At 45.2% G+C, this 26,248-nt stretch overlaps 1 protein-coding gene across 1 annotated transcript in view; it reads left to right on the top strand.

Moving 5' to 3' along the window:
• Positions 1–17,167: 17,167 nt before the first annotated feature.
• LOC137421592 (interleukin-6 receptor subunit beta) overlaps positions 17,168–26,248 on the top strand; it is a 113,778-nt gene continuing 104,697 nt past the window's right edge. The window contains exons 1-3 of the mRNA XM_078786044.1: positions 17,168–17,499; positions 22,522–22,621; positions 22,715–23,008. Of these exons, the coding sequence (XP_078642170.1) occupies positions 22,540–22,621; positions 22,715–23,008 (376 nt within the window). The 5' untranslated portion in view covers positions 17,168–17,499; positions 22,522–22,539. The remainder of the gene's footprint in view (positions 17,500–22,521; positions 22,622–22,714; positions 23,009–26,248) is intronic.

Here is a 26,248-nt window from a genome sequence, read left to right as displayed (position 1 = left end):
CACGCGGCCGACGTATAGCGCTGCCGTAGTGGATCCCGGTGCGGAGGCTTCAGCGCCCCCGGATACCCTCGTGGCCGCTGCTACGCCACGCCCACCACCGCCGTCACGACCGACGCGGCAGCCACCACCGGGGCAAACCTGGTGCTATTATCATGCCAGGTTCGGCCGCAAGGCCAGGGCGTGCCGCCCGCCGTGCTCTTTCGACTGGTCGGGGAACGAGCACGCCGGCGCTCACTCGCGGCCATGAGCGTCGGCCATTCCGGCAGCCTCCTTTTCATCACAGACACCTCGTCTGGTCGTCGATTTCTGTGTGACACTGGAGCGCAGGTAAGCGTCCTCCCTGCCTCCGCGTCCGAAAAGCAAGCCGCGGGCCGGGGCCCTGCCTTGCTCGCCGCCAACAGAACTCCCATCCGCACATTCGGGAAGCGTTGTCTCTCGCTGCGGTTCGGGGGACAGCGCTTTCAATGGTCTTTCGTCACCGCCAGCGTGCTAATAGCCCTGCTCGGTGCGGATTTCCTTTGTGCGAATGGGCTGTTGGTGGACGTTAAGCACAGACGCCTCGTCCAGGCCGAAACCTTCAGCTCGCTCGCTTGCTCGCTGAGCGGCTCATTGAGCAACTCGCTGAGCGGCTCACCGAGCGGCTTACCAAGCGGCTTGCTGAGCGGTTCCGTCCCGGCGAGGTTGGTCTGTACGCTTCCGGCAGCGGACGAGTTTACCCGCCTCCTCGCCAGTTTCCCGGCACTCACGCAGCCCACCTTTTCAGCGGTGGCCGTCAAACATGGGGTGGAACACCATATTCCCACTGTCGGACCACCGGTCTATGCCCGAGCGCGCCGCCTCGACCCAACGAAGCTCGCCGTTGCGAAAGCGGATTTCGCCACGCTGGAGCGGCTGGGCATCGTCCGGCGCTCCAACAGCTCATGGGCCTCACCTCTGCACATTGTGCCCAAGCCCGGCGGCAGATGGCGGCCGTGCGGTTACTACCGCCGGCTCAACGACGCCACCACCCCCGACGGCGACCCGGTCCCGCACATTCAGGACTTTTCCGCCCGGTTGGCAAAAACGACCATTTTTTCCAAGGTGGACCTCATCCGGGGCTACCACCAGGTCCCCGTAAAACCGGAAGACGTACCGAAGACGGCCGTTATAACACCTTTCGGCCTCTTCGAGTTCTTGCGGATGCCTTTTGGGTTGAAAAATGCGGCCCAGGCGTTCCAGCGGCTCATGGACAGCGTCTTGCGTGACTTGTCCTTCGTCTACGTCTACCTGGACGACATCCTAGTTGCGAGCGCGTCCCGGGAGGAGCACCTGCTCCATCTCCGCACGCTCTTCGAACGCCTGGGCCAGCATGGCCTGATAATCAACCCCGCAAAGTGCCGGTTCGGCGTCACCGCCATCGACTTCCTGGGGCACCGCATCACCAGGCACGGGGCCATCCCTTTACCGGCCAAGGTGGAGGCGGTCAGGAGTTTCCCGCGCCCCCGCACGATCAAGGGGCTCCAGGTATTCCTGGGCATGGTGAATTTTTATCACCGATTCGTGCCCCGCGTCGCCCAGATCCTGCGCCCCCTGCACGAGGCCCTCCGGGGGAAGCCGGGCAAAGGTGATATCGCCTGGACGGAGCAGATGGACACGGCGTTTGCGGGCGCGAAGCTGGCCTTGGCCAATGCCATGATGCTGGCGCACCCAGCGCCCGATGCACCAATCGCCCTCACCACCGACGCGTCGGACTACCCGGTGGGTGCGGTGCACGAACAGTGGGTGAATGGTGCTTGGCAGCCGCTGGCGTTTTTTAGCCGGCAGCTACGCCCGCACGAACGCCGGTACAGCACCTTCGACTGTGAGCTTCTCGGGCTCCACCTGGCGGTCCGACACTTCCGCCATCTTCTCGAGGGCCGCCCGTTCACGGCCTTCGTCGATCACAAGCCCCTTGTTTTCGCAATGGCCAAGGTCGCCGAGCCGTGGTCGGCCCGGCAGCAACGTCACCTCTCTGCCGTGTCCGAATACATGACGGACATCCAACACATCGCGGGTAAGGACAACCCGGTGGCGGATTGCCTTTCCCGGTCCATCGCACACGCGGTCCACCTCGGGATCGACTATGCCCGGATGGCGGCGGACCAGACCGCAGACCCCGACCTCCAGGCCTTTCGGACCGCCATCACGGGCCTCCGCGTCACTGAGGTACCGTTCAATGTCGTGGGCACTGCCCTCTTGTGCGACGTCTCCCTCGGCTGGCCTCGCCCCATCGTGCCCGCTGGCTGGCAGCGCCCGGTTTTTGATGCCATCCACGGCCTGTCCCACCCGGGCACGAAGGCCTCCCAGAAGCTTGTCGCGGCAAAGTTCGTCTGGCATGGCCTCCGGAAGAACGTCCGCGACTGGGCCAGAATGTGCCTCGCTTGCCAGCGCGCGAAGGTCCACCGCCACAACCAGGCCCCGTTGGCCCCATTTACAGTGCCCGAACGTCGGTTCGACCATGTACACGTCGACTTGGTGGGACCTCTGCCCCCCTCGCGGGGTTTCACCCACCTCCTCACCATGGTGGACCGCACCACCCGGTGGCCGGAGGCCATGCCATTGGCGGCGACGGCTGCGGCTGACGTCACGTAAGCCTTCATCGCCACTTGGGTTGCCCGGTTCGGCGCCCCCTCGGACATCTCGTCCGACCGCGGTCCCCAGTTCACCTCGGAGCTCTGGGGAGTGGTGGCGCAAGGGCTCGGCGTCAAGCTGCACCGCACCACGGCCTACCACCCCCAGGCCAACGGCCTGTGCGAGCGCTTCCATCGCTCAATGAAGGCCGCGCTCCGGGCCAGCCTCCGCGACGGCAGCTGGGCCGACAGGCTCCCCTGGGTCCTGCTGGGCCTCAGGACGGCGCCCAAGAACGACCTGCGCGCGTCCTCGGCGGAGCTGGTCTTCAGACAACCGCTGCGGGTACCGGGCGAATTCATCCCCGACTCCACGGCACCTTGGTCCGCGACGCAACAGCGCTCCACCCTTCAGGAGACCGCCAGGAGGCTCGCCCCGGTGCCGACGGCACACCACGGTTGCCCGTCCTCACACGTCGCCCCAGAGCTTCGCACGGCAGAGTACGTTTTTGTGCGGCACGACGCCCACCGGGCACCGCTGCGGCCCCCGTACGATGGGCCCTTCCGCGTGCTGGAGACCAGGGACAAGCACTTCACCGTGGACATCGGCGGTACTCCAGATCGTATCTCCGTGGACCGCCTCAAGCCGGCCCACCTCGACCTGGACTACCCCCTCCCGACGCGGAGCAGCTCTGCCTCCGCGTCGAGGCCGCTCCCCGGCGGGCAGACCCCCGGCACCCCCCACCCCCGCCATCCCGCCACCCCCCAGCCCTGCACGCATCGCCAGAGGGCGTTTCGGCCGGGTCATCCGGCCTCCCCGCAAGCTCACTCTTCAGGTGCGCGGGAATTCTGGGGGGGCGCGTGTGGCGGACACAACGCCAGCTGGTCATAATTCCGCGCACCAGTGGGTGATGCGAGCGACCGGACGTGGAAGCACGGCTCGGGCCACGCCCGGAGCAAAGGCATCATGAGGCGCAGGGTTGAACTGGAATACATGCCCCGCCTTTCGGCCGACCGGCCACGCCCGAGGGCAAGGCGTGGCCTCGGGACATATACGTGGGCTCGAAATTCGAGCCCGCCCAGTGCTTACGTGCGAGCATGTAATAAAGTGTTTGGTTTTGTTCAACGCGTGGTGGCCTACCTTCTTGGCAAACGAGATGTGTGTGCATAGCACCACCGTGTAAAGATTCATTTCATGACTAAGTCCAGAATGGAAAGGAGTTGTTTTTTCGTATGCAGCATGTGGCTGTGCCGTTGATGCAGTGCCCCCTGTCACCATGAGTAAGCTGGTACCGTACTCATTTTGCCGACCTTGGAAAGATGAGAGACCGAGTCAACCCGCCTGGTGTTAGTTCAACGGCTGACACTTTGGGACTCGAACTCCAAGACCCTAAGATCTCAAGCCAGCCACCTAAACCGGTATGGAGTGGAGCAAGTGGACCCTATGATGTTGAGGTGGGGGTGGAGGGGTGAATCATGGAGTTTACGACTACTAGTACTATTTACTACTACAGTACTACTACTACCCCCAATTGGGTGGGGTGAATCATGGAGTATACAACTACTACTAGTACTACTACAACAACTACTACTGCTACCCCAATTGGGCAGGGGATGAATCATGGAATCTACTACTGATAATACTAGTATTACTACTACCACTACTAGTACTACTACTACTACTACTACCACTACTACAAGTACCACTACTACTACTACTACTACTACCACTGCTACTACTACTACCACCCCAATTGGGCATGGGATTAATCATATAACCTACTACTGGTACTACTACTACCACTACTACTACTATCACTACTACTACTAGTACTAGTACCACTACTACTAGTACTACTACCACCCCAATTGAGCAGGGGATAATAGAATCAAAGAATCTACTCCTACTACCACTACTACGACTATTACTACCACTACTACTACTACTACTACTACTACTACTACTACTACTACTACTACTACTACTACTACTACTACCACTGCTGCTACTACTACTACTACTACTACCACTGCTGCTACTACTACCACCCCAATTGGGCAGGGGATGAATCATAGAATGTACTATGCTACTACTACTCGTTTTACTACCACTACCCCGATTATTCCAATTTTTGTGCGATCCGCAAGGGAAAAGTTTGGCCCTTCCTTCACGAAAGACGTTGAAATGAAAATTTCAGGTTTTTTGGAATATTTCCAGGATGCCGGGAACAATTGGCCTAATTGGCCTATGAGAACGGCTGAAGGGATCTTAGTCAAACTTGGTGCAGGTATGCATCATGAGGTAAAGATTAACTCATTAGAATTTGGGGTCAGTAGGTCAAATTCCAAAGGTCAGAGGTCATGTTAGGTAAAAGTCCTGTTACCGCGATAACTTGTGAACCAGTGACGGGATTCGGACCAAAGTTAGTACAAGTATGTATTATGATGCAATGATTAACTGATTCGATTTTGGGGTCAAAGGTCAAACTCTGTAATAGGTTTATAACTTGAGAACGGATGAGGGGATCTAATTCAAACTTGGTACATGTATGTATAATGTAAAGATTAACTGATTAGATTTTGGAATCAAGAGGTCAAAGGTCAGAGGTCATGTTAAGTAACATTTATCTTGGTATGCCAACTTGTGAACAAGTGAAGGGTTTTTGAGCAAATTTGGTATAAGTACATATGATGCAAACAGATCTTTAGGGTGTTTTGGGTCTTTAGGGTGTTTTGGGTCGTCGGGGTGTTTTGGGTTTTTGGGTATTCAGGGTCTTTTTGAGCCTCAGGGTCTCGAAGGGTATTTTGGGTCTTTGGGGTGTTTTGGGTCTTTGGGGTATTCAGGGTCTTTTGGGTCTTCAGGGGTCTTGGTGGTCTGAAGGGTCTTGGGGGAATTAAAGGGTCGTCAAAGGTCTGAGGGGTCTCAGCAGTCTTAACGCAATTAAGAGGGTTAATTAAGAGGGTGGTAATTTTATTTTAAGAAGAAGAAGAAGACGTTTTCGTCGCATATAAACATGGCGACATACATAACCACATACGTTTGCTCTATTATAATAAATTGTAATAATGTGAGATCAAAGGTCAGAGGTCTTGTCAGGTAACAATGTGATAACTTGAGAACAACTGAATGTATTTAAGTCAAACTTGGTACAAGTATTATAATGACTAGCGTGACTCGGTGCACTAAGCGCGCCTCAACACACGTCGTTTCAGAGGGATAGGCATCTTTGACCATTTCGGTGTCTTTTGGGTCTTCATGGTATTTTAGGTCTTCAGGGCCATTTGGGTCTTCAGGGTCTTTTGGATCCTCTGGGCCTTTAAGGGTATTTTGGGTATTTGAGGTGTTTTGGGTCTTAAGGGTCTTTTGTTTCCTCTGGGTCTTTAAGAGTCTTTAGGGTGTTTTGGTTATTTGGGGTGTTTTGGGTCTTCAGGGTGTTTTGGGTCTTCAGGGTGTTTTGGGTCTTCGGGGTGTTTTGGGTCTTCGGGGTGTTTTGGGTCTTTGGGGTGTTTTGTGTCTTCGGGGTGTTTTGAGTCTTCAGGGTGTTTTGGGTCTTCATGGTGTTTTGGGTCTTCAGGGTGTTTTGGGTCTTTGGGGTATTTTGGGTCTTTTTGGTCTTCGGGGTGTTTTGGGTCTTCGGGGTCTTTTGGGTCTTCTTGGTGTTTTGGGTCTATGGGGTGTTTTAGGTCTTCGGGTCTTTTTTTTTTTTTTGGGATACAAGATCGAGGCTCGTGAAAGAGCTAACATTAATCACACAAAAAGTCAAACCGACACACAAAACACAAAAAACAAGGAGAGCGGCAGACAAGATGGGGAGAGAGGGGGAAGGACACAAGCACAACATTTGAGAGCAGGGACATCGGGAGGACTTGGGGGGAGGTGGGAGAGGTATAAAACATCTGAACACTGCAAGGACTCTGGGGTGAATTACCGGGGGTAGAAAAGATCAAGGTTTTGGATGGGGGAAGATATGAGATGGTGGTGAACAGCTGTTTTAAAGATGTCTTTAAAACATACAATCAAATGTCTTTGGGTCTTCGGTGTCTTCAGAGGCTTTTGGGTTTTAAGGGTCTTTTGTTTCCTCTGGGTCTTTAAGAGTCTTTCGGGTGTTTTGGTTATTTGGCGTGTTTTGGGTCTTCGGGGGGGGGGGGGGGGGGTTTTGGGTCTTCTGGGTCTTTTTGGTCTTCGGGTTGTTTTGTGTCTTCGGGGTCTTTGGGTCTTCTTGGTGTTTTGGGTCTTTAGGGTGTTTTGGGTCGTCCGGGTGTTTTGGGTTTTTGGGTATTCAGGGTCTTTTTGAGCCTCAGGGCCTTGAAGGGTATTTTGGGTCTTTGGGGTGTTTTGGGTCTTTGGGGTATTCAGGGTCTTTTGGGTCTTCAGGGGTCTTGGTGGTCTGAAGGGTCTTGGGGGATTTAAAGGGTCGTCAAAGGTCTGAGGGGTCTCAGCAGTCTTAACGCAATTAAGAGGGTTAATTAAGAGGGTGGTAATTTTATTTTAAGAAGAAGAAGAAGAAGACGTTTTCGTCGCATATAAACATGGCGACATACATAACCACATACGTTTGCTCTATTATAATAAGATGTAATAATGTGGGTGGAGGCATATCGGTCGTGACGTCGAAGAGTGGGGTTTTTTTGTATACAAGGTCAAGGCTCGTGTAAGAGTTAAAATGGCTGTGGGGCCATTTGAGGTTAGGGAGGGATGCCGGTTATTAATGGCGTCAGCCATGAGTGCTCGACTGGCTGAAGAAAGAACAAATAAGTACGATTTGGTGGTTTAACGATCTCCCGATTTGGTACTTCAGCGATGTATTTTGAAGTCTTCATCAACATCGATAGTTCTCCGATTTATGTATGTATGTTGTATGTTATGTATGTAAAAGTATGTTGATCACTCCGGTTTGTGTGTGTGTTTGTTTGTCGGCTCACTTATACTTGCCTACAGGTCACGATTTAAAACCGATCTTCACGAAACTTCAACAAATGGTAAGGTTCGTGGTCCGACAAAATCATATATATTTTTGAGGTCAAAAGGTCAACATAGGCCAAAGGTCAACCACTTTTTCTGATTTCGAAAATCCTCAATTTTCATCCGATTGACTTGAAATTTGATTAAGATTTACATGTCGGCAAACTGAATTCAACCACCCACTATATTTGAGATCAGCGTAGGCCAAAAGGTCAACATAGGCCAAAGGTCAACCACTTTTTTCGAATTTCTAAAATCCTCAATTTTCATCCAATTGACTTGAAATTTAAATGATATTTTCATATCAGCGAACTGAATTCAACCACCAACTATTTTTGAGATCAGCGTAGGTCAAAATAGGCCAAAAGTCAACCACTTTTTTCTGATTTCTAAAATCCTCAATTTTCATCCGATTGACTTGAAATTTGAATAGGATTTACATATCGGCGAATTGAATTCAACCACCCACTATATTTGAGATCGGCGTAGGCCAAAAGGTCAACATAGGCCAAAGGTCAACCACTTTTTTCTGATTTCTAAAATCCTCAATTTTCATCCAATTGACTTGAAATTTGAAGAGGATTTACATATCGGCGAATTGAATTCAACCACCAACTATTTTTGAGATAAGCGTCGGTCAAAATAGGCCAAAAGTCAACCACTTTTTTCGAATTTTGAAAATCCTCAATTTTCATCCGATTGACTTGAAATTTATATGATATTTTCATATCAGCGAACTGAATTCAACCACCAACTATTTTTGAGATCAGCGTAGGTCAAAATAGGCCAAAAGTCAACCACTTTTTTCGAATTTTGAAAATCCTCAATTTTCATCCGATTGACTTGAAATTTATATGATATTTTCATATCAGCGAACTGAATTCAACCACCAACTATTTTTGAGATCAGCGTAGGCCAAAAGTCAACCACTTTTTTCTGCATTTCTAAAATCCTCAATTTTCATCCAATTGACTTGAAATTTGAATAGGATTTTCAGAGCACCTAAATTAATTCAACCACCAACTATTCTTGAGATCAGCATCGACCAAAACGTCAACATAGGACAAAAGTCAACGACAATTTCGAATTTATAAAATCCTCAATTTTCATCCGATTGACTTGAAATTTGAATAAGATTTTCATATCAGCGAACTGAATTCAACCACCAACTATTTTTCAGATCAACATAGGTCATAAGGTCAACATAGGCCAAAGGTCAACCAATTTTTTCGAATTTCTAAAATGCTCAATTTTCATCCGATTGCTTGAAATTTGAAAAGGTTTTTCATATCAGCTTACGGAAACCAACCACCAACTATTTTTGAGGTCAACATAGGCCAAAAGGTCAACATAGGCCAAATTTCTAAAATTGACAATTTTCATCTGATTAATTTAAACTTTGAAGACGATTTGCATATCAGGTCACTGAATTCAACCACAAATTATTTTTGACGTCAAAAGGATGCTCGACTGAATGCCATTCTGTTTTGTTCTGTTTTGCTCAGTGTCGCTCCAAGAGTGATTTTTCATTTGTTTGTTTGTCTGTCTGTCTGTTTGTCTGCACTGAATAAATATGATTTTCACTGCAACCGTTGGTCCAATTGACAGGGAATTTTCACCATAGGTGCACCTTCTGCTATATAATTTTTTTAATGATAAATATGATGTCATAGGTCACGTGGTATGGGTGCCCTCTTGGAAAACCGAAAAATCTTGCACCTCTATATCTCCAAAAGTGCTGCATAGAAAAAATTGAGACATGGCTCATTGTAAAGAACTCACCATGGGGAATAACATGTTAATGATGATGTCATAGGTTCCCCCATTATGACGTCATGATTTGACAAGTACAAAAAAAGTTCATCCGATCAAGATGAAATTTCTTGAGCATCATCTAGGGATAAATTGGTGGAGAAAAAAATAATAATCAGGACGTCATCGGTCACATTGTTCGGTCGCCATATTTAATTTAACACAAAGGCTTAAAAACCACGAACAATACGTCCTGGCGAGCGTCTGCAATCTGATTGTTCTTTCTTGTTTAAACATTTGATCGGGTGACCATATTTTTCCCATGCCATTGCTCCATATGAAGAACTACTGTACCCCATGGTACACACACACACACACACACACACACACACACACAAACACACACACACAACACAATCAAAGCTCATAGAAGAGTGACGCGACAGATGGTAAAAATGCAATGATACAATGGTATACTCATGTAATTCATGGACAGAAAGAGAGGCGAGTAAGTAAGGGCAGAAATGCAGTCACCTGCAAGAGGAGGATTGGGTTGTGTTTGGTTAGGTTAATGGGGATATGAGATGGTTGTGCACCCTCTCGACTGCTTGAAAAAGCCCTGGAGAAACTGGATTTCAATAGCCTCAGCAAGACAGTTCCACAAACCGGAGAAAAGAGGAACTGATTTTTGGTTTTTTTGTATACAAGATCAAGGCCCGTGTAGGAGCTGACATTAATCACAAAAAACGGACACATAAAACATATAATAAAGGGAGCAGGAGACAATATGGGGAGAGAGAGGGAAGCACACAAGTACAACAGTAGAGAACATGGACAACGGAAGATCTGTGGGAGGGAGAGGGCTTGGGGGGAGGGGGCATGGGAAGGGGGTATGGGGGGGGGGTCGGAGAGGTATAAAACACATGGACACTGCTAGGACTTCCAGGAAAGAAGTTGGTATTTCAAAAAAGTGGATCTGGGGTGAATTAGCGGAGGTAGAAAAGATCAAGGTTTTGGATGGGGGAAGACAATAGATGGTGGTGAACAGCTGTTTTAAAGACCTGGAGGGAGGAGTGGGATTGAAGGGAGTGGGGGAGTTTGTTCCAGAGGTGGGAGTAAAGAGCAATGAAGGAGTGAAGGTGAGCAGAGAGTTTTGATTTTGGCAGCTTCACCAGAAGAGGATCACTGGCAGATCTTGTGCGACCTGTAAGAATATTTGGGGGACAGAGCACAGACAGAGCTGGGGGAGCTAGGCCAGAGAGGAGTCGGTAGAAGACAGAAAGACCACCAACCTGCCTGCGGTGAGTGAGTGAAAGGCCCTCAGAGTTAGCTTAATCGCAGGAGATTCCAATGATTCTGAAAACTTTGGTTTCAACAGCGTGAAGGCGAGCTAGGTGTGAGGCAGGAGCACCAGCCCAGAGGGGAGAGCAGTATTCCATTGAGTTGCAGATGAAAGCCTTGTATATGGTGAGGAGCTCAGGTATGCCAAGGAAGGACTTCGCACAACGGAGGATGCCCAGTCGGCGACTGGCTTTGGAGGCCAGCTTGGAAATGTGGTTTCCCCAGAAAAGATGATGGCAGATAATGAAACCCAAAAGCTTGAATGACAGAACTTCTTGGAGAGGATTGTTCAGAAAGTCGATGGGACGGTTGTCCAGTCGGTCTTTTCTGAGAGACACCGTGAGAATTTGAAGTTTTCAGGATTGAAAGACATGTTCCACTTGTTTGACGAGTCTGTGATTTTGTCCAGGTCTGCAAAGATTGAGAAGGCTGAAGATTGACGATCTGAGGGATGAGATATGGAGCAGCATAGATTGGAGTCATCAGCAAAGAGATAGAGAGGATTTTCCAGAGAGTCGGAGAGATCATTGATGAAGACCAGAAAAAGCACAGGGCCCAGAACACTGCCTTGGGGAACTCCAGCCGGAACAGGAAGGGGAGATGAGAGAAATCTATTCAGGGCCACACGTTGACTACGACCAGAGAAGAAGTCCTCAAACCATGCGTGGAGATTTCCATGGATACCATAGGATGAGCATTTGGTGAGCAGAGCGGTGTGCCAGACTGTATCAAAGGCACGTGATATGTCAAGAGAGACAGCTCTGATTTCCTGTTTGGCATTGAGGACCTCCATCATTGTGGAGACAGCAGAAGCAGCATGTCCAGAGTAGAGTGACCGGTCTGAATCTAAATTGATGATCCGAGATCAAGCCATTGGAGAAGAGGAAGGATTTGATGTCAGAAGCGATGATTGATTCCATGACCTTGCTGATTATTGGGAGAAGGCTGATTGGTCTGCAGTTGGAAGGATCTGTTTTAGCATCTTTTTTGTTTACAGTCACGTGAAAAAGTAAGTACACCCCATGTAAAGTTTTGACTATGGAAAGGGTGTACTTACTTTTTCACGTGACTGTAAAGCGGTAATGTTGGCTGATTTATAAGCAGATGGCGGATGATCTTGAACAAAAGAGAGAGTGAAAATAACATAGAGAGGGTGAGATAGAGCGGCAGAGCAGGATTTTAGGACCCGTGGGCTGATGCCGTCTGGTCCAGTTGCAGAATCAGAGTGGAGGTTTGACAAAAACTTCTCCACCTTGTCAGGAGAGGAGGACACAGAGTCCAGGAGCAGCTGGGTTCGACTGGGTAAGGTGGGTACAGAGAGAGATGGGTTCGGGACACAAGATTTTGAGGCAAGCATAGAGTTGAGGCATTCGGCTTTTTCACGTTCTGTGTCAGCTGTGTCGCAGTTTGAGGTAAGGGAGGGGATGGAGGGGGAACAAACACCAGAAACAGATTTGACCAGATGCCACCAGGATTTGGAGGAAGGAGACAGGTGTGAGAGTTCAGTCTTGAGTGTGGAGAGATAGTGCTTCCTGGCTCTCCTGAGGGTAGGCACACACTTGTTTCGGGCTTTGTGAAAGGAAATGAGATTGCCTTCAGTTGGATTTGCCTTCCAGTAGGTGAAGGCAAGTTGTTTCAGGGCAACTGCGTCACCAAAAGATTCCATGTACCACGGACGGGAGGAAGGTCATAACAACTGAAGACACCCTGGAAAAAGTAAGTGCACCCTTGGCTTTCCTCTTCTCCAATGGCTTGATCTCTGATCATCAATTTGGTTTCAGACCAGGTCACTCTACTCTGGACATGCTGCTTCTGCTGTCTCAACAATGGATGGAGGTCCTCAATGCCAAACAGGAAATCAGAGCTGTCTCCCTTGACATATCACGTGCCTTCGATACGGTCTGGCACCCAGCTCTGCTCACCAAACTCTCCTCCTATGGTATCCATGGAAATCTCCATGCATGGCTTGCGGACTTCCTCTCTGGTCGTAGTCAACGTGTGGCCCTGAATGGATTTCTCTCATCTCCCCTTCCCGTTCAGGCTGGAGTTCCCCAAGGCAGTGTGCTGGGCCCTGTGCTTTTTCTGGTCTTTATCAATGATCTCTCCGACTCTCTGGAAAATCCTCTGTATCTCTTTGCTGATGACTCCACTCTCTGCCGCTCCAATCCTCTTCCCTCAGATCGGCAGTCTGCAGCCTCCTCACTCTCTGAAGACCTGGACAAAATCACAGACTGGTCAAACATGTGGAACATGTCTTTCAATCCTGACAAATCTCACACTCTTACTATGTCTCTCCGAAAAAATCGACTGGACAACCCTCCCATCTACTTTCTCAACAATCCTCTCCAAGAAGTTCTGTCGCTCAAGCTTTTGGGTCTCACCATCTGCCATGATCTTTCTTGGGAAAACCACATTTCCAAGCTGGCCTCCAAAGCCAGTCGCCGACTGGGCATCCTCCGTCGTGCGAAGTCCTTCCTAGGCACACCTGAGCTCCTCACCACATACAAGGCTTTCATCCGCAGCTCAATGGAATACTGTTCTCCCCTATGGGCTGGTGCTCCTGCCTCACACCTGGCTCGGCTTCACGCTGTTGAATCCAAAGCTTTCAGAATCATTGGAATCTCCCGCGATGAAGCTATCTCTGAGGGCCTTTCACTCACTCACCGCAGGCAGGTAGGTGGTCTTTCTGTCTTCTACCGACTCCTCTCCGGCCTTGCTCCCCCAGCTCTCTCTGTGCTCTGTCCCCCAAATATTCCTACAGGTCGCACAAGATCTGCCAGCCACCCTCTGATGGTTAAACTGCCGAAATCTCGGCTCTCTGCTCACCTTCACTCTTTCATTCCTCTTTTCTCCCGCCTCTGGAACAAACTCCCACACTCACTTCAATCACACTCCTCCCTCCAGGTCTTCAAAACAGCTGTTCACCACCATCTCTTATCTTCCCCCATCCAAAACCTTGATCTTTTCTACCCCCACTAATTCACCCCAGATCCACCTTGTTTGAAATTCCAACTTCTTTCCTGGAAGTCTTGGCAGTGTCCATATGTTTTATACCTCTCCCACCCCCCCCCCCCCTTCCCATGCCTCCCCCCCAAAGCCCTCTCCCTCCCACAGTTCTCTCGATGTCTCCATGTCTCTCGGTCCCTGCTCTCAAATGTTGTGTTTGTGTCCTTCCCCCTCTCTCCCCATCTTGTCTACCGCTCCCGATGTTATTTGTTTTGTGTGTCTGTTTGTCTTTCTGTGTGATTAATGTTCGCTCTTTCACGAGCCTCGATCTTGTATACAAAAAAAAAAAAGAAAAAAAAAAAGACGAGATGGGATAAATTTGTGCATGAAAGAGAGCAATTTACTTTGGAAGAATTCCCAGGAAGAGTTTATGTCAGAGGCAGTAGAGATCAGTCCAGATAATTTATGGCTGCTTGAAGACCATGCCAGTCTGCCTGAGTGAAATGCCAGACTCGTCGGTGCTGAGGAGGCTCTCTGAGAATGGCCAGAGAGAGATCTACTTTAACAAGCATATGATCAGAAGAACCGATTGGAGCAGAAGAAGAGCAGCAGACATTTGCAGGGAAGTTACTCATAACCAGTCTTGCAGTCTGGAAGAGAAGATGCTCCATTGACTGAGATCCGGGTCGGGAAATTGACAAATTGTGTCAGTACCAGTGAGTCACAGAAGCCCTTTGCTGTGATGCCATGGCTGCTGAGAGAGGTACCTCCATGCAGCCAGCTGGCATGATGACAGCTGAAGTCACCACATATGAGGAAGAGAGAGTTTGGATGAGTGGATAGAAGTTGGTCCATGTTGTCAGACAGGGAGATGTACAGTAACGTGAAAAAGTAAGGACACCCCATGTAAAGTTTTGACTTTTTCAACATATTTCAACATACAGCTATTTGATCTTCATTTCAACAATATTGATAGATAAAGGTGATATAATATAACAAATATCATGAAACATTTACATTTTGTAGTCCATTGTATAATTTAAAAAAACATAAATGCAAATCTCGCATGTGGAAAAAGTAAGTGCACCCTTGGCTCTAATAGGTGGTATTGCCCCCTTTGGCAGAAACAACCTCAAGTAGGCGTTTCTTATAACTGTCTACCAGTCTCTGAGATCGACTGGGAGAAATTTTTGCCCACTCCTCCATGCAGAATTCTTTCAGCTGTACGATGTTTGCGGGGTTTCTTGCATGCACAGCTCGTTTAAAATCCCCCCACAACATCTCGATGGGATTTAGATCCAAGCTTTAACTTGGCCATTCCAGAACCCTCCATTTCTTTCTTTTCAGCCATTCCTTGGTGGATTTACTGGTATGTTTAGGGTCATTGTCATGTTGCAAGGTCCACCTTCGGTTGAGCTTCAACTTTCCGACAGATGGCCTCACATTATCCTCAAGCACCCTCTGGTAGAATGAAGAATTCATAGTGGATTCTATGATGGTGAGCTGCCCAGGCCTTGATGCAGCAAAGCTGCCCCAAACCATAATATTTCCACCACCATGCTTTACAGTTGGTATCAGGTTCTTCTGGTCAAATGCTGTCTGTGGTTTTCGCCAAACATGTCTTCTGGTACTGTGGCCAAATAGCTCTACCTTTGACTCATCTGTCCAGAGCACATTGTTCCAGAAGTGCTGGTCTTTGCTTCAGTGTTCATTGGCTATCTTTAGGCTTGCCCTGATGTTCTTTCTGAACAGCAAAGGTTTCCTCCTGGCACACCTCCCATGCAGATCAAATTTGTGCAGCCTCTTTCTAATGCTGGACTCGTGCACTTTGACATCAACAGTGGCAAGAGCTACCTGTAGGTCCCGTGATGACATTCTGGGGGTTCTTAGAGACTTCTTTCAGCATCTTGCGGTCTGCACTCAAGCTGAACTTGCTGGGGCGGCCTGGCCTGAACAAGTTGGCAGTTGTTTGGAATCTTCTCCACTTGTAGATGATCTTCCGGACAGTCGAATGATTGATTTCAAATTGTTTGGAGATCTTTTTAAATCCCTTCCCAGACTCGTAGGCATCTATAACCTTGTTTCTGAAGGCCTCAGAGAGCTCTTTTGATCTAGGCATGGTGATGCCGCACACTTCAACAACAAAGAGCAAACCAAACTAAATGTCTGAGGTTTAAATAAGTCAGGTTCCTCCAAGATCCTCTCTAACGATGTTCTCATTATTTGCACCTGAGCTGGTGCACCTGATTCTAATTTTAGGTGTTTGAAGTAGTGATAAATGTAGGGGTGTACTTACTTTTTCCACATGTGAAATTTGCATTTATGTTTATTTAAATTATACAATGGACTACAAAATGTAAATGTTTCATGATATTTGTTATATTATATCACCTTTATCTATCAATATTGTTCAAATGAAGATCAAATAGCTGTATGTTGAAATAGGTTGAAAAAGTCAAACTTTACATGGGGTGTGCTTCCTTTTTCACGTGACTGTAAATGGAGTCATCACTGTTTGGAGGACGGACCAGAACACATATGAACAAAAGGTGGGAGCGGAGGGGAGGCCGTAGCCAAAGGTACTCCTTTGGTGTCGTGGAGAGAGGGCAGTGCAAAGAGAGTGAGGAAGAGAGTTTTTGATATAGATAGCAACCCCACCTCCAGGACAAGGCTCAGGTATATTATTCCAGAGGAGGGCGTAACCAGGAAGAGATATAAATTTAGTTGATACATATTCATCCAAATTGCACCCAAATTGTTGTATGGAAAATCCCAACTCTCTCTCTCCCTCCTTCTGACCCTGAATGTGTTTGCATCAATCATCGTCTCTTTTAATCCCTAATGATGCAGCGAAAGAAACTCACAGCCTTAATCTATTCTGTTGATTTCCCCTTGGTGCCCTGCCTTTCATTGTGTTGTTGCAGTTGACTTTTGTTGTTGCTACTTATCCTGGCCAACTTTCAGGTTCTAGCAATGTCCATTGCACCATAGTGGTTGAGTGAGCACCTGGGCCTCAACTAGGGATTGGAGCTTGCAGAGCGTGTTAGGCCAGGAATTCAGGATTTCTCTGGGGGTGTCTGTATAACAATTGACTCCTCTTTGTTAAAGACACTATTTAGATCTTTATGTCTCCCAACAATCAATTATCCCAATAATCAACAATTATTCATCAGACGTTTAGTTTGAAAGTCAGGTTTTGGATCGGTAATGGTGTTTTTATTGAGATTTGTTGTCAATTGTGTTGAAATGTAGTAACACCTGGGGGACATGGTCGTTCAAAGGGTTTATCAGCCAGCCATTGCGAGTGAATTTGGCTTCAGGTGTCGTGAAGAAATTGAGGTATATCTTGTTTCTCCAAATAATAATGAGGGTCCTGAAAAAATGGAGATGTACTGGGTTTGAATGAAGGTGACGGTGCGCAGATGGTGATTTTGATGGAATTAGAACAGGTGTTTGTTGTGGTACCGGGGAGGTGGAAAGAGCTCAGTAAAGGCATTTTCAGCAAACCAATATTAAGAAGAGGAACAGGACATGGAAAGCGAGGCGTGGCAATGTGTCGGTCTGTTCGTCCCTCCCATGCACTCCACGTATCCCTGTTGTTCTTGCCGTGGTGTTTCATTCACTCTATTTGTTGTTTTTTCTGCAGCAGGACGCACAGACGGTCGGCTGGCCAAGTGCGGATCTCAGTCCGAAATCTCGGCACCGTTTTGCCTCGACAGACAACCAGGCATATTAGACTTGGGTGAAGACGAGGAGCGCGCATGGGCAAGTCTTTTGGAAAGGATCCTCATAAATGGCTTGCTTTGGTGCTACTCTGGGTTTGAGAGCAGCTGTCGTGTTACACCCGTTGAAACAACAATAGCAGACCCTTCTATGAAGTCACAAGTGACTTGGTGAAGCTTCCAGGCACCTGTAAGTGTTGATTTGTTTTCATGACTATTTGTGCACCTGTTTATGTATACCTTTTATGTAACCTTAATCTACCTCAAAAGTAGGCTTTTCAACCAGGTTGGCTGTTGATAATGTCTTATTGTACCTTGTTGCCATGGCAATTATTTACCAATAATGAATATGATAATTTGGTATCTCACTATTATAAGATAAATGGCATTGTAAGGATAAAACTGTACTCCTGCTTTGTGACTATTGGTCCTCTCAACAGGTCACCTTGCTTCCTTATTCTAGTTATTGTTGAGGCCCAGAGATCCAGTTTTTATATGCACCGCCATTTCCTATAAGTTCCTCTTTCTAACTCTTAATACATGTTCGTGTCGATTTTTATCGTACAAACTTGGGATTTTTATAGTACAAACTTGGGATTTTTATAGTACAAACTTGGGATTTTTATAGTACAAACTTGGGATTTTTATCGTACAAACTTGGGATTTTTATCGTACAAACTTAGGATTTTTATTTCTACTTTCACTAACATTGTCCATCCGTGTGTTTCATGCCTGCCCATCACTGCCCCATATTACACCATTTTCATTAGGTTAGCTCCTCTATTACCTCTATATCTATTTCAGAAGATCAATCAATGACTATTTTTAATGATTATCTGAATGATAACGATGTTGAAAGTTTCATTTAGACTGTCATGCGGAATTCTGTACTCATTGTATCTTGCTTCTTGTGTTTAAGAGTACTCTTCTTCTTCTTCTTCTTTAACGGCCACCATTATCCCACCTTTCGTGTGGGGACGGCCATGGGAAGCTTGGCCCGAGTCTTCATGAACCAGCTGGTCAGGCCTGATGTTCGACTAGTTAGGGCAGGAATTTGGCCATGGTGCTCGCCTACTCTTCACGATGGACCCCGTGAGATCTTTAACGTCTAACAATTAATGCCAACAGATGGGGCACCCAGTTTAACGTCCATCCTAGGGTCTTCACACACATTGATGAATCACCCTGCCTGTGAAACACTGGGCTGACAGTTTATAGCTGGGTCAGGAATCGAACCCCGGCTAGACAGCTTAAAGGCGATTGTGCGTATACCTCTCTGGGTCATCCTGCCAGTCCTTTGTGTTTAAGAGTGATAAGACTGTTAAACCACAATTTGTGGTTTTGTCCTCGCACGCACACATCCGCATCCTCAACTCTCCCGAAGCCTTTCGCAAGAGACAAACTCCCCTGATATGTCTGTTTACTGTCCTCTGGGGTCAGTGTTAGGGCTTGAGTTAGACTGTCATTATGTTTGTATAGCTCGAGTTGAAGCTGGAATAAAATTGGGAGATATAGACTGTTTATTATTTGGTATCTGGATTCAAGGTGGTAAGAGGTAAACCATGGTCTGCATCGAAGATAGTATGAAGTAAAACATGGCTCCGGAAAAATTGAGGAACATTATATGATTGTATCAGATGCTTATATTCCTGATACAAATTTGACTTTACTTTTTGAATAAGCGGGTTTCATAAAAGTGATAAAAAGAGGATGTTCCTTGTTATCTTTATCAAACCTTTGTGACCTCGAATAAAGCATCATTGCTTTATTCTTGTAATCCTGGAATTTCTCAAAATCATTGATCCTTCATTAGTCTCAACTGAATAGGTTGCGAGACTTGTAATGCCCGTGTCTGTCTATCTGTCTGTGTCTGTGTCCATGTGTCTATATTTTCGCTTTAAATTTTTTTTCTCTACAACCGTTTGTTCAATCAATGTTGAACTTTAAAAAGTAGGAGGGACTCCCCATGGAGAATATTTTATTGATAACTCTGCTGTCATAGGACACAAGGTATGGCAACCATATTGGATTAAAGGAAAAAGATTGGGACATCTCACAAACCGATCAACAGAAAACATGTGAAAACTTGACATATGCCATCACCTCCCCATGGGGTATATAGGGCGATTATTATTATGGCATCGGTGAAGTGGTGTTCCAGCCATAATTTGTCGAATGGAAATCCTTATCCAAAAAAATCTGAAGCTTCGTATATCTGATCTACGGCCTGATGTGAGTGAAGAATTAATATTATTACATCATTGGTCACATGGTCTGGTCGCCATATTGTATTGAAAAAAAAAATGTAAAAAATCTTCCCCAGCACCACTTAAACAGTTCGATGCAAAACTTCATATGTATGATTGACTAGCCATGGGGAATATAGTTTGAATTTTTTTTTCATATTCATCTTTGATGCAATTTAGCCTTAATGTGCACAAAAATGGTTGTTAAATATGCCAATAATCAATCAATAAAGCTATGGATAATGGCAATGTATGCGACATAAAGGGGTGCATGGATGATACGGGTGGGTGTATGGGCCATGGGCCATAGCAGTGGGCTATAATAGTTCAGTTAACGATGGAATTTTTGTTCGGAAAGAGCTCTTCTAGTTTTATTTATTTATTTTTATCCATGTAATATGGCATGAGCATAATATGCATATGGCATGCATATAAGATGGCAATAATAATGGCAATAATATAATTATGGCAATAATATTGCCATAATTATGCCATAATTATGCCATATGCCATAATTATGCCATAATTATGGCAATAATTATGGCAATAATATGGCATGCATATGGCATGAGCATGTAATATGGCATGAGCTCATGAGCACATGAGCAGACAAAGTTTCAAATATATTTGTAATAAGTACAGTATAATGGTAAATACTATATTTATACTTTTGTTCCTCTCTGAGCCATGATTTTTGTTACAAAGTATAAATAAGTGAAAACAAACTGAACCTGTGATACAAGGAGCCATTATGTAGGTGGTGGTTATTTGGCACATCATGCCTCTGTTACATCAACGCCATATTTATTTAATATTTCATTGAAATGTCTTAATGTCTTTGCCCTGCATATAGGTACAAATTCAAAACCAGACAAAAAAAAAATAAGCAGCATGATGAAAAAAAGAAAAAAAAGACATACAAAAGAAAGAAACTAGAGCAGCACTTGGTAGAGCGCATACCTCCAATAGGCTGAACAGTTTACGTTTTGTATCCCACTGATAGGCCCGATCTAGATTCGGACAAGAACCAAAATCTAATCGGCTTGTTCCTGTCACCTAACCAACTCGTCCACCAACTTTTGTCATAACTCGTCCATAACTTTTTAAATATCATGTTATATATCACTTTTCGCCCAATCTCTCAATGGTGAAAAATCACTTAAAAATTAAATAATTTTCGTATCCGAAGCCATAATCAGATCTTTACCAAAATCTAATCGATTCGTCCTTGTCATACACACAACCTCTCCACAAAGCTTCGTCCAAATCCGTCTACAACTTTTTGAGATATCGTGGTATGTATCGTTTTTGGCCCTATCTCCCAATGGTGAAGAATCACTTAAAAAATTATACTAGTCGAATCCGGATCTTCACCAAAATCTAACCATTTCGTCCTCATCACATACCCGACATCTCTGCCAAATTTCATCCGAATCCGTCGACAACTTTTTGAGATATCTTGTTCACAAACAAACAGACAAACAAACAGACAAATGAAAAATCACTTAGTGACACTTGGCAAAAGAGAACAAAGTAGAATGGCACTCAGTCGAGCATCCTTTTGACCTCAAAAATCATTGGTGGTTGAATTCAGTGACTTGATATGCAAATCGACTTGAAATTTTAAGTTAATCGGATGAAAATTGACAATTTTAGAAATTTGGCATATGTTGACCTTTTGGTCTATGTTGACCGCAAAAGTAGTTGGCGGTTGGTTTCAGTTCGCTGATATGCAAATCCTATTCAGATTTCAAGTCAATCGGATGAAAATTGAGGCTTTTAGAAATCCGAGAAAAGTGGTTGACCTAAGGCCAATGTTGACATTTTGGTCTATGTTGATCTCAAAAATAGTTGGTGGTTGAATTCAGTTCGCTGATATGAAAATCCCATTCAAATTTCAAGTCAATCGGATGAAAATTGACGATTTTAGAAATTTGAAAAAAAGTTGTTTACCTTTGGCCGATGTTGACCTTTTGGCCTATGTTGACCTTTTGGCCTATGTTACCTAAAATATAATTGGTTGTTGAATTCAATTCACTGATATGAAAATCCTATTCAAATTTCAAGTCAATCGGATGAAAATTGAGGATTTTAGAAATCTGGCCTATGTTGACCTTCTGGTCTATGTTGACGTAAAATATAATTGGTGTTTGAATTCAGTGACTAGATATGCAAATCCTCTTCAAATTTCAAGTCAATCGGATGAAAATTGAAAATTTTAGGAATTTGACAAGGTTAGTGACCTTTGGCCAATGTTGACCTAATGACCTTTTGTCCCCAAAAACAATAGGCTTCTTGCTTATGACTAACTCTACCATTTGGTGAAGTTTCGTGAAGATTTTTATTTTTTTTTTGTATACAGAATCGAGGCTCGTGAAGATTGGTTGAAAATTGTGACCTGCAGGCAACTGACATACAGACAAACAAACAGACATACAGACAGACAGGGGTGAAAACATAACCTAGTTCCACCTTCGGTGGCGGAGGTAAAAAAAAAAAAAAGACAAAATGTAAACATATAACATAACATATAACACATAATGTAAACCCCCGTAAAAAGACCTATAATGCCAAGGTGACGGACTTCATAAAAATATATGTTACCATTCAAGTGATGTCCTGAAGAAACACTTGATAACCCATAATTTCAGATATCTTAAGAGTAACCGATCCTGGCTTCACTGAGAAACACAGTAACCCCCTTCTTATTGATGCAATGTCAATATCTTGCTGTATATCTCACAATGGTGTTTTCAAAAGATGAATTGTGTAATGACATTCCTCAAACAAAACCACCTTTTGGAAAACAAAAGGTCACTGAGTCGCCAGGTATGTTTTATCTGGCACATGGTGTATTAACGAAAGTAGAGTAAAGGAAGTTGATGGCTATTTGTGAGATTTGGACGATCTATGAACAAAACGGTCCAATATACAGTAAATATACATCGACGGTGTTCCATGCGTAGGACTTTTCACCTTTGAAGATGAATGCAACAGGGATGAGTCAAACAGCGGCCATCCTCTGGGTCCTGTTCTTCTTCATCTTTGCTCCTTCTCTATACTCGGGTAAGTGAATAATTAATCATTTTATTTTACAGTAAAAACATATATTTGCAGGTGTGGGACAAAGTCTGATAAATCGTCATATTTATCTTTCAGGCCAACAGAATGGAAAAATAACCTTGCAGTCTGGCCCTATACTTCTGGTAGGTTCGGATTTAAACGCGACGTGCAGAATGAGCAGCAATCTTCCTTCACTTTGCTCAAACATGACTTGGGTTTTAAACGACCAAGTGCTGAACAAGTCCAAATTTCAAAGATCGGACTCCAGGGAGTTGGGATTGATGTTGCCTGGATCATATGTTCCCAAGGGGAGACTTCTCCTCAAGTGCAAGTTATACTGCACATACAATGGATGGAAGATGTTGGATGGAAAGATAGTTCGGGTTGGATGTAAGTTTCTCCAACTTTCCAATCATAAAGTGTGTGTGTGTGTGTGTGTGTGTGTGTGTGTGTGTGTGTGTGTGTGTGTGTGTGTGTGTGTGTGTGTGTGTGCGCGCACGCGTCATTGGTTGTTATCTCCATAATTTGGGTTTTAGAAGGTGGAACGGAGACCTCCTAGGTCTCAAAGTATCCACCCCCACTTCAGCGAAGGATTGCGATTCATGGGCTAAGTTGTGAAGTTGTGTTGTTCTCATAAATGCTGTCTTTTCCTTTTTGTTCCTGAGTACTATGTCCAGTCACAATGCTTTGTTTCCTATGTTCACGCTGGATGAGATCATCAGGTCATACGTGAGCATTATGTTCTTGTTTTCATTGATGGCTTATGGTTCATGGTTCCATGAGTTTTGTGGAACTGGGACATTCAAATTTCTGCAGATGTGCCAGTGGATCACTTTACATACCTTGTTGTGCCTTTGGGTGTACAGCTGTTCTGACACAAGTTTTTTTACATCCCGATAGGAGATGACTCATGCTTTCGCTTCTACCTTGCAGAACCTACACTTGTCTGATTGACTCAGTCCAACCATCTTTTTAAAGCCATTAGTGTAGTGTCCTTGGTCTTTGGCATTAACAATGATTCTCCATCCCAATTGAGCTGATCTCTTCTTTAGTCATTCCAGTGATCCTTCTTTGTCTGTCCCCACTCTGTCCAACTCTTTTTTATATACTCCCTGCTCTTTTTCTTTTTCTTTCTCCCAGTTGTCACGATATATCTGCTGGTATTTCATCTTGTATGCTTCTTTTGTCTTTTTTGCAATCATTGGTGCTGTATTCGTTGCTGTTTCGGTTTCGTGCGTGACATCTTGTAATCACATCTGTTTTTGGAAGTTTTTTTTGCAAGGTGAGTGAGAGATACCTTTTCTGGCTTGTTGTGTTCATGCTTGTACACAAATTATATTCGGTAGTCTGTTGAGCTTTTCACATACTTTGCTAATGCTAGAGTTGTTGCTCTGTGCTCTTGATTGAGTTCCATCAGGCCGCCACCTCCTTCTTCCCTCGGCACATACATTCTTAGGATGCACTGATTGTTTGTTATAGAACATTTTGTGGATAGTGAGGAGTTTTCTTGTTTTGATATCTAGTTTTTTGATATCCGCTTGTGGCCAGTTTACTATTCCACAGCTGTACAGGAACACTGGTATTTCTAGTTGGTTTGTGGCTCTGATTTTGTTTCTTGGGGTGAGATGTGTTTTCAGGATCAGCCTTGTTCTACACAGGTATTCTTTAGTAATTGTTTCGCGCATTTTTTAATGACAAATTTGGTGGCCCTCTTATACTCCAAAGGTATTTGTAAGATGCTTCATTGTCTAGCTCCTGTATTATTGTATTTAGGTCAGTTTTGTTATTGTTCCTTTTGTTGGTCTACCTTGCTTGAATGTGCACTTGGCACACTTATCTTGGCCAAATTCCATTTGAATGTTGTCAGAGAACTGTTTCCCTAATTTCATTTCGGTTGTTCTGCCAATATTTTCTCGTTCGGTGCAAAGAGTTTTAAATCATCCATGCACAGTAGATGGGTCACCTTTCCTGTTTCTTTGGACATTAGTTTATTGGATGTTGGGATGTATCCGTGTCCTTGCTCATCAATGTGGTTCCAGAGTGGGTCCTGGGCCACGTAAAACACGAGAGGAGAAAGGCTTTCTCCTTGGAAGATCCCACATCGTATCTTTACTCCTGGTATTTCAATCTTTCCTTCTGAGTGCTGCAGGATTAGTGTGGTATTCCATAGATCCATGGCTTTCTCAATCAGCTTGATTATTTGGGAATTTATCTTGTACATTTGCATGCACTTTATCATCCATGAATGTGGGACACTGTCAAAAGCTTTTTTATAGTCTATCCATGCTGTGGACAATTTGGTTCTTCTCGTATTGTAATTTTCGAGTATGGCCTTGTTTAGTAATAGATCGTCTATTGTACCGTAACATCCTCTCTTGCATCCCTTCTGTTCTGCCTCTCAGCCTCCTTGCTGCATTAGGTTGTGGTACATTATTTCCGTGATGAGTCCTGTTCAAAGTTTGTATGTTGTTGGTAGACAGGTTATTGGCTGGTATTTGTGGGGTATTTGGGTCTCTTCAGAATTTTGGATGAGGAAGGTGTTACCTTCTGTGAACCATTCATCCATTTCCTGATCCCCTTAGATGAGTTAATTGAATGCTTGAGCGTAGTAAATGTGAAAAGCATCAAATTGCTTTAACTAGAAGTTTGGGATCCCATCTGGGCTGGGCTTTTGAAGTTTGCCGTCTTTGCCAGTTGTCTTATTTTTTCTGCATCAATTATTGCTGGGGACATTTTCTCAAGATGTTGCTTTTCTCCTCCAGGTTTCGGATCTTTTCCATTCCGCCTCCTTATTGTGTTATTTTCAATCTTCATAAATTCCTTTCCAGAATCGTTCCAGTTCATCTTTTTCAGGAGGGGATGACACATTCTCCTTCTGTTTCCCTAATTCACAGTAGAATAGTTTCAGGTTGTTTTCAAACATCTGGCCTTGTTTTCTCCTCGTTATCCTCCTTGTATTTTTTCTTCCTTTTTATGGATTATTTCGATTTTGAGTTTGGTTTCAGCAACCATAACCTCTAGGTCTTTGTTTTCAATTTTATATTTGTATTTTATTTTCTGGATTCTCCTCTTTAGTTTTGGGCTTTGATTTCCTCTTTGGAATTGCTGTATTTGTCCTGTCTCCTTTCTGAGCATCTCCCTCCGTCTCTCGAGTCGTTGCTTCCAAGGTGGTGCTTGGTTTTTTTTTGTGGAACTTGTTCTGTTCTTGCGGTGTTTCATTGTTACTTTTTCCTGAATGAATAGTGCTGCTGCAAAATTAATTATGTTTATTTCTTTAATTGTGGCTGATTTTGGTATTTTTAAAAAAAGATTTGTTTGTTCTGCTGATTAGTGCTTCTGTGCATTTATTATTATGTTGTGAAATTATTCATGGTCCTTCTTTAGTTGGTATCAATTACACCTCCTCTATCTTATTCGCCAGCTCCTCTTCCAGATCATGTTGCTCCTCATCATCCTCCCCCACCTCCTCTCCTCTGTACCTCTTCATCCTTCTGCCCTTTATCATTTGTATCTGTTTGTGTTGTAGCCATGAATCAGTCTCCTTCACCTCCCATCCGCCTTGTTTCAGATGCAGAGCACCTTCTGCGTGGAAGGATGTCCGCTTTCCCCTCAACATTCCAGCTTTCATTA

The sequence above is a fragment of the Myxine glutinosa genome, chromosome 1 (genome assembly GCF_964187855.1).
Source record: "Myxine glutinosa chromosome 1, kmMyxGlut1.1, whole genome shotgun sequence".
NCBI lineage: Eukaryota > Metazoa > Chordata > Myxini > Myxiniformes > Myxinidae > Myxine > Myxine glutinosa.
The sequence above is the reverse complement of the archived record's forward strand: the minus strand, read 5'-3'. Positions and strand labels throughout refer to the sequence as shown.